The sequence below is a fragment of the Bombina bombina genome, chromosome 8 (genome assembly GCF_027579735.1).
Source record: "Bombina bombina isolate aBomBom1 chromosome 8, aBomBom1.pri, whole genome shotgun sequence".
In the NCBI taxonomy this organism is placed as follows: Eukaryota; Metazoa; Chordata; class Amphibia; order Anura; family Bombinatoridae; genus Bombina; species Bombina bombina.
Window position 1 is genome coordinate 110,977,662 of NC_069506.1, and position 13,037 is coordinate 110,990,698.

Here is a 13,037-nt window from a genome sequence, read left to right on the forward strand (position 1 = left end):
AACTCAGATTTTACCTTACTTTTATTCTAGGTAACAGGTTTTGCATCATTAACTTGCACACGGATATGTCAACAATATTAAATTCTTCCCAAACACTCAACTACTTATGTACCAATAACCTAACCACTGTGTTGCCATAGAAGTAAAGCGTTGTACCGCTATCAGGCAGCCGGTGGGTTAAACACTATGAGGTAAAGTAACAGCGATCAGCACTGCGCACCGCAGTCAGCAGCAGGCCGCCGTACACTGCTTGCTTGCACCACCTCTGGAGGGTGGGGAATTAGACTTCGCAATGCCGCAGGCGTACACCGCTGTGTCCCAATGGACCCGTAGCCTACTCATCACTTCCTGCTTCCGGTGTGCGGGGGCTGTGAGTTCTTAGGGAAAAGAGTCAGGGAGCCGGTAGGTGTTGCGGAGAAGACCGGTGCCACGTGTACAGGTAAGGGCAGAGCTGTGTTGTTGGAAAGCTGAGGGTCTGGCCTTTAGTGTAAGTCCTTATCACCTCTGTCAGTGGTGCGACATTGCTGCTTACAGACATTATGGGACCTCCCCCTAACAACACATCACCTTCATTAGTATAACTAACCGTATCCATGGGTCATGGTGCAGCCTGATCTATACGGATATAATTATGTATTAAATCAGTCTTTATCATTTGTATAGAGGTGGAGGTTTTCTGTTTCCTTGAAAATACTGTATCTTCAACGAGCCGGTTTGGATTTGGAACATGTTCACCTTCCCTTATTTATTTATTTTACAAACGCAGTTGTAACTATTATTCTGTTTCACACTGTTAATTTTAAAGTGGAAAATTATTCTCACGACCATACAAAATTTGTTTTGTTAACAAACGAAAAGGGTGGTAAATACAGAGCCTAGGGCTGCCCTTTAATACTGTTGCCAACAGTTTGTTTATAGAGTATTCTTCCCAGGATCTATTTCATGGGCACACCACCCGGCTGATTGTACTGACCACCAGCTAAAACTTAAAGGGACGTGGATTCTTATAGAGCATACATGTTTAAACAAGTTTCCATTTTACTTTGTCAATGTTGCTTATTCTATTGGTATCCTTTATTGAAGGAGCAGCAATACACTGGTGGGTAGCTAGCTGAACACATTGGTAAGCCAACAAGAGGCATATATGTTCAGCCACTAATCAACAGCTAGTTCCCAGCTGCTGAGCCTACTTAGGAATCTTTTCAACAAAGGATACCAAGTGATCAAAGCACATTAGTTAATAGAAGTTAATTTGAAAGTTGTTAAAAATTGTAGTCTCCATTGGAATCCCAAAAGAAAAATGGTGTGTTTCATGTCCCATCATCATACAATAATACAATATTTTTTGTTATAGTCTACAATCTATTTGTGCTTTAGGTATTAAGTAATATTTATAAACAACAGAGGCTATTATAAAATGACAAAGTATTAATATTCCTCTCCTAGCTACTTTATAAGGCTACCAGGCTTCCAACATTTTCTCTGGAGAACACTATATACATAACATTATTATGGTATTGAAAAAAATTCTGGTGTTGACTGTCCCTTTAATTAAGCTTACTTTGAAATCTTGCAAGATTTAATTGTGTGTAGGTATATGTGTGTGCATGTATGTATGTGTAATATTTCATAGTAAAAACATTTCACTTCTGGATAGTGTAGTTATACTGTTATCTTTAGGATAGAAGTGCCATGCTGGACACAGCTGAGCAATTATTTACAGACTGTTTCCTATTGTGAGTCATAGTTGTAAGGCTACATAACTTCTAGTTACAGTCAATAACCTTTGATGTCCAATGAATTATTGTAAAATGCTATATAACTTAGTGTATTGTTTGTAATTACCTGATTGTATGTGTGAGCCATGTGATTTTACCGTACTTTGTCAAATCTCCACTTATCATGTGGTCTTGATTTCATCCTATGGCCCCCTTTTATCAAACTGTATGTGGACAAGGCTCTTAAAAAGAGAACCTGTGAGGTTGCAGACACATTAAGAACACTAATATAAATAAAAAGAGAGAAGTGCTCAACCTGGGAACGAACAATAACATAATAGCTTGTTCTATGGCTAGTTACCACCCAAGAAACAGCCTCTTTTTTTCTCAACATGTGCCTTTCACAGAGAAGAACTTTCCTGAAGCATATCAGTCTGATCCTGACTTAAAGGGACAGTATACACTCATTTTCATATAACTGCATGTAATAGACACTACTATAAAGAATAAGATGCACAGATACTGATATAAAAATCCAGTATAAAACTGTTTAAAAACTTACTTAGAAGCTGTCAGTTTGGCTCTGTTGAAAAGGTAGCTGGAAAGCCCACTGCAAGTGGCAAATAAGACACTCCCCCCCTCCCCCTGCTTTTGCATATGAAAAGACCCTTTACACAAACAGGAGCAAGCTGGAGAAGGTAGCTGACAGTATTCACATAAAACTTTGGGGCTTGGTTAGGAGTCTGAAAATCAGAGCAATGTTATTTAAAAATAAGTAAAACTATACATTTATTTAAAAAAAAAAAAAACTTTATGGGCTATATAAATAGATCATCTACAAAACATTTATGCAAAGAAAAAATGAGTGTATAATGTCCCTTTAACAGTACAGTCCAGCCCCGAAATGCCAGGCAATCCCTCTCTGAGCAAGAGTAACAGCAAAAAAAACAAACGTACGTTTTGCCCTGTTGTGGGTTTCGTCAGTGAGGTGCAGCCATATCCCTTTAGGCACACTGAGCAATGGGTCCACGTCTGGATACCCGCATCACGCTTAGGGAGACTTCCCTAAGAATCATAATTTGCACAAATAAAAAGAGAGAAGCGCTCAACCTGGGAACGAACAATAGCATAATAGCTTGTTCTATGGCTAGTTACCACCCAAGAAGCAGCCTCTTTTTGCTCAGCATGTGCCTTTCACAGAGAAGAACTTTCCTGTAGCATATCAGTCTGATTATGACTTAACAGTACTGTCCAGCCCCGAAATACCAGGCAATCCCTCTCTGAACAAGAGAAACAGCAAAAACCCCAGACGTACGTTTCGGCCTATTGTGTTGTCAGTGAGGTGCAGCCATATCCCTCTAGGCACACTGCTTCATGAATAGGGGCTTATATATAGTTTAAGAGCCTTCGTCCTATAATATCAAACACAATCTTTGTTCATTATTTTATAAGTGATTTGGCACCTACATACTCTATATCCCTTATCCTGCAACTCCTGTTTACACAAACATAAGAGTAACTTTGACGTACAAGTTTATTTTTATGAAAATTATTCAGTACAAGTTTTAATATTTTATTTTATTTGGTAGCAAACGTGCATGTTCAAAGAAATACATTTCCACAATATTTTTGTAGCTTGCATATACAGAAACATAAAACATGGTTTTGAAGCTTTTTATATCCAGATATATCTACTACTCAGTTTGTCATCAAATAAAACTAGGAACACAATCTGTGTCCAAATGTCATACCAAATGTTATAAAGACTGGTACTTTGGCAAATGTACGCACAACATAAAAATTGCCAGTCTGAGGATTTTTATGGCCAAACACATATTTACTGCTTGTTTTTCCATCAAATTAAACTAAGATTACAGTATTCCATAAAAATAAGAGACGGGAATATTGCAGTGTTCTCCCCAGGAGCTTTTAAGCGGGTGCACCACCCGGCTAAAGTTTTAGCCAATGTTAAGCTAAAATTAGCTAATATTAAAAATGTTCAATTTTTTTATTGCACAAATTATCGTTAAATACATTTATATTAAATTATGCAATTATTTTGTGCTTTGGATAGCAGAAAATTATATAATATCCTATAAAATAAAAGGCCAAGTGTTTGTCCGAAGCTGTCATGCACAGTAGAGACTGCGCGAGGACAAACACACCTGGCCTTCAACAGACTGTCCTGGCATCTTCGGCCGACCTGGCGTAATTGGGCGGGGCTGTGCAGACGTGACATGGGCGGGGCAGGGCCGGACATTAGGGGCGGGGCCGTGCGGACGTGGGATAGAGCAAAAGAGGGGGAAAGAGAGCAAATGAAAGGGGGGGGAGGAGAGAGCAAAAGAAAGGGGGGGGGGAGAGCAAAAGAAAGGGGGGGGGAGAGCAAAAGAAAGGGGGGGGGGAGAGCAAAAGAAAGGGGGGGGGAGAGCAAAAGAAAGGGGGGGGGGAGAGCAAAAGAAAGGGGGGGGGGAGAGCAAAAGAAAGGGGGGGGGAGAGAGCAAAAGAAAGGGGGGGGAGAGAGCAAAAGAAAGGGGGGGGGAGAGAGCAAAAGAAAGGGGGGGGGGAGGGAGAGAGCAAAAGAAAGGGGGGGAGAGAGAGAGCAAAAGAGAGGGGGGGGAGAGAGAGAGAAGAAGAGAGGGGGGGAGAGAGAGAAGAAGAGAGGGGGGAGAGAGAGAGAAGAAGAGAGGGGGGGGAGAGAGAGAGAAGAAGAGAGGGGTGGGGAGAGAGAGCAAAAGAGAGGGGTGGGGAGAGAGAGAAGAAGAGAGGGGTGGGGAGAGAGAGCAAAAGAGAGGGGTGGGGAGAGAGAGCAAAAGAGAGGGGTGGGGAGAGAGAGCAAAAGAGAGGGGTGGGAGAGAGAGCAAAAGAGAGGGGTGGGAGAGAGAGCAAAAGAGAGGGGGGGGGGAGAGAGAGCAAAAGAGAGGGGGGGGAGAGAGAGCAAAAGAGAGGGGGGGAGAGAGAGAGCAAAAGAGAGGGGGGGGAGAGAGAGAGCAAAAGAGAGGGGGGGGGAGAGAGAGAGCAAAAGAGAGGGGGGGGGAGAGAGAGAGCAAAAGAGAGGGGGGGGAGAGAGAGAGCAAAAGAGAGGGGGGGGGGGAGAGCAAAAGAGAGGGGGGGGAGAGAGAGCGCAAAAGAGAGGGGGGGAGAGAGAGAGCAAAAGAGAAGGGGGGAGAGAGAGAGCAAAAGAGAGGGGAGGAGAGAGAGAGAGAACAAAAGAGAGGGGGAGAGAGAGCAAGGGGTGGAACCGCTGTACTGCAAAAAATGGCCCGTGTACACGGGCTTTAGGACTAGTTTATAAATATTACACTGTCCCCACTGGGCTACTTCATAATGCCTCCCGGCAGTGGAGGACACTGTATTCTATAGTAAATTAGCAAATCTAGGCAAGTTTCCCCACTTGCTTTTACCCAGAAGCGCTTTGTATACACTGTTACCAATGCACCAGGGAACTCTGGGTAAGATATGCAAATTAGACATAACATATCACGTTTTTTACTTCCATGTACTGTTTTAAACGCAGCAAATATTATTTCAGCAGCACCTTACTTTTGTTGTTGTTGTTTTTTTATTCCAGAGTATAACAAGCTTTGACTACTATTTGTGAATAATTCCCAAGGTGTCAGACAACAATGGTATCTAAACAAGCGTTCCTCTTCAGTCTGGGATCTCTCTACCTCTCCCTCCTCTTTGTATTTCTTCTTATGGACGTATATGCCAGGCCTGCAAATAATTCCGCCCTGAAGGAAAAGCCTGTAGACAATAAAGATGAAAATGAAATTATACCTCCTGACCATCTGAATGGGATGAAGATGGAGATGGATGGACACCTTAACAAAGAGTTCCATCAAGAGGTTTTCCTGGGGAAGGAGATGGAAGAATTTGATGAAGATTCAGAGCCGAGGAAAAATAGGAGGAAGCTAGCGGTTATCTTTTCAAAGTAAGTTAATGTGAATGTATGTGTGTGTGTGTGTGGGGGGGGGTATGTATATTATTATTATTATTATTATTATTATTATTATTATTATTCTTTATTTATAAAGCGCCAACAGATTCTGCAGCGCTGTTCATAGGTAACAAAGATAAAAGGACAGTACAATATGAGACACCAGACAAAATTTAACAAACAAATACAGGAGGAATTGGGAGCCCTGTTCCCGTGGGAACTTACAATCTAAATGGGTAGGAGGGTGAGAAACAGGAGGTGGGGACTGCAAAGGTGGGAATGATGTTAGTGTGAAGTTAGATGAGGGCAACTATTAAGCAAGTGGAATTCATTAGTTACTGATTTGGTTATAGGCTTCCCTGAACAAGAAGGTCTTTAGGGAGCGTTTAAAGGAGGAGAGGTTGGGGGAAAGTCTGACAGCTCGAGAAAGTGCGTTCCAGAGGGTTGGTGCCGCACGAGAGAAGTCCTGTAGTCTAGCTTGAGAGGAGGTGATGGTAGAAGAGGCAAGGAGTAGATCGTTGTTGGATCTTAGGGGTCGGGTTGGAGTATATTTGCTGATGAGTGAGGACAGGTATGGGGGGGCTGCATTGGTAAGGGCTTTGTAGGTCAGAGTGAGAATTTTGAATTTAATTCTGCTGTGAATGGGGAGCCAGTGAAGGGACTCACAGAGGGGTGCGGCAGATACAGAGCGTCGGGAGAGGTGGATTAGCCTAGCAGAGGCATTTAGGATGGATTGAAGAGGGGAGAGGCGGGAGAGAGGGAGGCCAGTTAGTAGGTTGTATATGTATGTATGTGTGTATTGAGCTTTGGGTTACAGACAAATATAAGATAAGGAAGCAAGTGTGTGTAAACAAAGTTATAACATAATGAGATATGGTATTACCTGCAAGCTCAACCTATTTAAATAGGTTGTGGTTTAAAAGCACAAAACCAGCTAATTCTTATACACAAACCTGAAAATGTAATTTCTCATACATTTTATACTCTGCAGCTGGTATAACAAGTCAATGAAAATACTGTCCCTTTAAAAACCCTTTGAGTGATAAGTACTTACCCACCTGGGCGCTAAGCTGATCTAAGGTTTTTTTATTTTATATATATATATATATATATATATATATATATATATATATATAATTATTTTTTTTTTATTTTTTTTTTATATACAGATCCCCAAGACTTAGACTGGAAAGGTTAGGCAATTACCTTTCCAGCGGTGGGTCTTGGAGGTATGTAGCTGCTTAGATGCCTGAGTTACAGGCTTCTAAGCAGCATGCCCCCTTTCCCTATTCTTGTCACCGCGCAAAACGTGAACCCCCGGCGATGCCTGTCACTATACAGGCCCGATCCCTCCGAGGTGGGAGCCCCCAGATCTTTCTCAAGGTGGGAGAGTGCTAGCGACGGCTCTGAGCCGTCGTTAGCACCTAAGTGAGAAACTATGTGACGGCTCAGAGCCGTCGTTAGCACTGAAAGGGTTAAAGATAATCCACTTTTTTTCCCCTTGTAAGTATAAAATACATTAAAAAAACAATACAGCCAAAAATGTCTCCAAATAGTTTATTAAAAGCACATAACTGTTAAAGCAGGTTTACTGTAAGTCATATCTTTAATGTGTTTCTATTTACTGTATATATAGATGCATTTTTTTACAGTTATGTGTAGTTAAAAAATACCTTTGCAATATACAGTAGTTTCATTATTTATTTTGTCCCATTTTCCTGTAATTTAACTCGTCTGAGTTTCTATAAAGTTATGGGCACCGCCAGGTTCTAACTTAAATTTTCTATTTATATCCCTTCTACTGAGGGACAACTAGGGACAGGCATAAATCAGACAATAAAATAGAGTTTTCAAACAAGGCTGTGTGGAAACCTTGTTCGAAAATTACTTTAATAATCTTATGTTCCATGAAGCGTTGTTTGCACAGTCTCTTTTATTGCCTGTTTTTATATCTGTCCCCAATTGTCCACAGCAGGAGAGAGGCAAAAAACTTAAAGGGATATGAAACCCAATACAGTGTCCGATTTACTTATAATCTCAAATTTGCTTCATTCCTATGATATTCTATGTGGAAGAGATACCTAGGTAGGCATATGAAGCACTGCATGGCTGGAAATAGTGCTGCATCTAGTGCTCTTGCAAATGGATTAAGTTCATGCAAAACTGCTGTCATAATAGTGCTCCAGAAAAGGGCCGGCTCCTAAGCATTACATCCCTGCTTTTCAACAAAACATACCAAGAGAATGAAGAAAAATTAATAATAGAAGTCAATTAAAAAGTTGTTTAAAATCACATGCTCTATCTGAATTATGAAAGAAAAAAATGGGATTTCATATCCCTTTAAGTTCAAACATGGCTTGAGTTAAAGGGATAGTCAAGTTCATAATAAACTTTCATGATTCAAATAGGGGATGTCATTTTAAACAACTTTCCAATTTACTTTTATCACCAATTTTGCTTTGTTCTCTTGGTATTCTTAGTTGAAAGCTAAACCAAGGAGGTTCGTATGCTAATTTCCTAGACCTTGAAGGCCGCCTCCTATGTGAATGCATTTTGACAGTTTTTCACCACTAGAGGGCAATAGTTCATGTGTGTCATATAGATAACATTGAGCTCACACACGTGGAGTTACCTAGGAGTCAGCACAGATTGACTAAAATGTTAGTCTGTCAAAAGATCTGAGATAAGGGGTCAGTTTGCAGAGGCTTAAACACAAGGTAATGACAGAGATAAAAAGGGCTCGCGCCCCTGTACGCCTCAGCTCGCCTGTGGCGGGGCGAAAATACCCGCAGGTATTCGGCATTGCACACGAGCGCAATTTTGCGCTCGCGTGCAATCCCGCCCCCTGCCCGCGCACAGCCAATCACGCACGGGCAGGAGCTGTCAATCTCCTCGGTCTGACTAGACCGAGGAGATTGAATTTCGCCACATTAGAGGTGGCGAAGAGGCTAGGGAAGCAGCGGTCTGGTGACCGCTGCTTGATAAATGACGGCGAGCAAGTTCTTGTGAGAACTTGCAGCTGTAGGGCATTAATAAATCTAGCCCAAAGTGTATTATAATTGTTGGTTATGCAAAACTGGGGAATGAGTAATAAAGGGATTATCTATCTTTTTATACAACAAAAATTCTGGTGTTGAATGTCCCTTTTAAATTACAGGAAAAGGGGAAGAATAAATTATGTTTTTTTTAACTACACATAATTAAACATTTTATATTACAATTTCATACTTTTAAGGGCAAAACAATTTTACAGTACACTATCCTTCTAATGAAAAAATACTTTGCAATGTGTCTTTCAGTCTCCCAAGGCAGGTTTAGGGGTTTGCGTTCAGGATACATTTCACAATCTATCGTCTACTATATACTGCAGAATATTGTTAACCCCTTACCGCCGCTGGGCTTTAGCGCCATTAGGATGGCATGGAACATCCTAGCCATTCTGTACTGAAGCAGCTACGGCTTCCTAACTGCGATCACAGACTTGAGGGTGTGCCTTGCGTCATAGGCACTCCCCCCAGACCCGATCCCATTATTGAAATCACGCAATCGCATGTACGATGGCGTGATTTAAATTACCTATTTGTTTACATCAAGAACTTTGTTTCGATGTAACAAGTACCAGCAGGAAGGGGTTAACTGTCTATCATATGCCTGTGTTCCCAATACAGATGAACTATTTCATAAATATAGAAGAAATCTTTAGGTGAGTATGCTGCGACTGCCAGTAAGTGACCTTCATATAACATTGCAGTGCTTGTATCCACATCATCATTCATTAGACTGCTGACAATGTGTACTTTGAGATGCCCATAAGGTGACTATGGATCCTCACAATAAAATTAGAAACCTGGAAAGTTCTTCAAATTGCAAAACTGATATTTGAGTTTATATCTGATATATAATATTTGGAATAAAGATTTGCTTGTGGTAGACAAGTTTAGTACCAACAACCTTATTTATGTTCATATGCTACTGGATAATTTCCTATAATTTTGATTTTATTTCCCTTTTTTTTTTATATACCCAGTATCACATTTTCTCATTTTTATTGTCAGTTATTTAAACATTTTCTAATTGCTTTAAAAATATATTAACCCCTTTGGTACAGTGATGTTCCCTTTAGTTTGGCTGTCTTTTTAGGTCTTGTTGGAGTGTAATAGCCGTCAGCAAAACCCGCAATATTACAGTGCTGATGCATTCCTAGTTCTGAGAATTAGAAAATGCTAAATGACGTGAAAAGGGATCAAAACGAATTACGAAAATATAGTGCAAAGTTGTTTCATTTTGCATAACTAAACATTTTATATAAAAAATCTCAAGGTGTATGCTATCCCTTTTAAAGGATACAATGTTCAAAACTGTTCTCTTGTCTATCTAAAAGAATTTATTAGTGCCTTGTTGAAAAATAGTTGTTAATGTACTGAATAGATAAACATTTTTTCTGCAGAAGTTTTCCTGGTCAGCCAGTGAGCAGTAGAGTCCCAGGACACCAGTTGTGAATAATCATGCGCTTCCTGTCAGTTTCACCTTAAAGGGACACGAAAACCAACATTTTTCTTTTGTGATTCAGGCAGAGCAATTTAAAAAAAAAAAAAAGAATTTTATCAAATGTACTTCTTTCTTATGGTATTCTTTGTTGAAGATCATACCTAGGTAGATTGTGTCTGGAGCCCTACATGGCAGCAAACACTGCTACCCTCTAGTGCTCTTGCAAAACTGCTTTCATGAAGTGCTCTAGACATGTTCACGCTCCTGAGCCTACCTACCTGCCTTTCAGCAAACGATACAAAAAGAACAACGTACATTTGATAATAGAAGTACATTTTTAAAGTGACATTCCGGTCAAAACTGAAATATATTTAGATGAATGACATCTTTAAATAGAAACATATTTACATTATGCATATATTTTCAAAAATGCTTCTAGTAAAAGTTACTTCTGTTTTAATATTAGACTTGTTCTCTGCACGTGAATCATAGCTAGATGCTCTCAATGCACCAGCATTTTAAATACGGCAGCTGCTCAGACAGCTAGTGCGATTTATATAATGTCCGCAATTAATAAATTGAGTCATTATCAGATGAGCAAGTGCTGTGTTTAAAATGCTGGTTCACGGTGCATACTTAAAATACACTCTTGAAACAGCAATACCTTTTTATTAGAAGCACTTTTGCTAATACATGTACAGGCAAACCTCAATTTATTGCACTAAACAGATATCGCTCTTGTTACAAATTGAAGGTTTGTGGCAACCCTGTGTTGAACAAGTCTACCTGCGCCATTTTTACAACACACACACACACACACACACACACACACACACACATATATATATATATATATATATATATATATATATATATATATATATATATATATATATATATATACCCATATAAATACTCATGAATACACACATATGATATATACGCACACACCAGCAAAAAGATTATGACTCGCTGCTCAGATGATTAGTATTTTTTAATTAAAGGGACATAATACTCATATGCTAAATCACTTGAAACTGATGCAGCATAACTGTAAAAAGCGGACAGGAAAATATCACCTGAGCATCTCTATGTAAAAAAAGGAAGATATTTTACCTCACAATCTCCTCAGCTCAGCAGAGTGAGTTCTGTGTAAAAAGTTATACTTCAGTTACTGTCCAGCTGCAGGTAAAAGAAATGAACAGCAGCCAATCAGCATCAGCAGTGCTGAACTCTTTTACTTTGATCTCATGAGATTTCACTTAACTCTCATGAGATTTCATAGTAAACTTCCTTAAACTGAATAGGGAAATAACATGAGTGTGCATGAGGCTCACTCCCTTGCCTGTCCCGGGACAGACATACTGATTTGCTGCTTAAAGGGGCATTAAACACTTTGAGAGGGTAATATAAAATTATATATATATCTATATATATATATATATATATATATATATATATATATATATATATATATATATATACACAAACAAAAAACCCTGCAATATAATTTCATTTGTTTTTTCCCCCTTTTCCTGTATTTCCATTCTGAAATTGTGAGTTTTTCAGTTCCCGTTAGAAATGGAAGTGCAGAGCACTGTTATATACCACACAGCCATTGGCTGCACACTCTAGTGATCTATTAACAGTCCCTAATTGGCCACAGCAGAGAAGATAACCTAAGTTACAACATGACAGCTCCCATTGTTTTATAGACCCTAAAACTTTAGACTTACTTTGTAATTTTTTTTTTTTAAACTAATGAAACTTTTAAAAATGCATTTTCATGCTAATCTTTTTTTGAGTGCCTCATTCTATCTAGCATTTATTTAGTGTTTAATATCCCTTTAAAGCCCTTTTACAATGGGGTGTGAATACTTAGCACATTTTGAGGTAAAATATATATATTTTTTTTTACATAGAGATGTTCAGGTGATATTTTCTAGTCGGCTTTTTACAGCTATGCTGCATCACTTTCAAGTGTTTCAACATTTGGGTATTATATTGCACATTTAATACTACAGTATAGTGTAAATATAACATATATGCACTGCAAAACAAAAATAGTATGACTCATTTTATTGCTATATTCTCTTTATTGGGGTGGTTTGGAAGCGAACCCGCAATATCTCTGAGATACGCCTGTTTATTGCAAAACTGTTTCTATTCAAAAAGTGAAATACACCCTAGTGCGATCCAATTTTGGCTGGAATGTCCCTTTAAAACTGTATGCTTCATCTGATCTATGAAAGAAAAAATTTGGCTTCATAACCCTTTAACTATTTGTTAAATAAAAAAAAAATCTCTCAGGAATTCTTAATGGGATATTCTAGTCAAAATTAAACTTTCATGATTTAGATAAAGCACTGGTTTTCAAACCTGTCCACAGTCCTCCCCAACAGGCCAGGTTTTCAGGATTACCTTGGATGAGAGCAGGTAAAATAACCATGGTTACTAATCAGCTGATTGTTTCACCTGTGCTCTAGTTCAGATATCTTCAAAATGTGGCCTATTGGGGGGAGGCCTGAGGACAGGTTTGAAAAGCAGTGAGATAGCCCATGCAACTTTCTAATTTACACCTATTATAAAAAAAATGTCTTCCTTCTCTTGGTATCTTTATTTGAAAAAGCAAGAATATAAGCTACCCACGTGCTGAACCAAAAATGCTTACATTTTTGCTTTTTAAAATAAAGATACCAAGAGAATGAAGAAAAAATGATTATAGGAGTAAATTAGAAAGTTGCTTTACATTGTAAGCTCTATCTAAATCATGAAAGTTTAATTTTGACTAGACTATCCCTTTAAGGGTTGCAAACAATGGCTGTGTGCAAACTCCATTAGTTGCTTTAACAATCCTATGTTGCACACTCTTGTATTGCCAGTTTTATATCTGT

General features: G+C 39.1%; 1 protein-coding gene across 1 annotated transcript in view; it reads left to right on the forward strand.

Annotated features, from left to right (window-relative positions):
- The first annotated feature begins 282 nt into the window (after positions 1-282).
- SDF4 (stromal cell derived factor 4) overlaps positions 283-13,037 on the forward strand; it is a 119,310-nt gene continuing 106,555 nt past the window's right edge. Inside the window, exons 1-2 of the mRNA XM_053690513.1 lie at positions 283-439; positions 5,287-5,649. Of these exons, the coding sequence (XP_053546488.1) occupies positions 5,342-5,649 (308 nt within the window). The 5' untranslated portion in view covers positions 283-439; positions 5,287-5,341. The remainder of the gene's footprint in view (positions 440-5,286; positions 5,650-13,037) is intronic.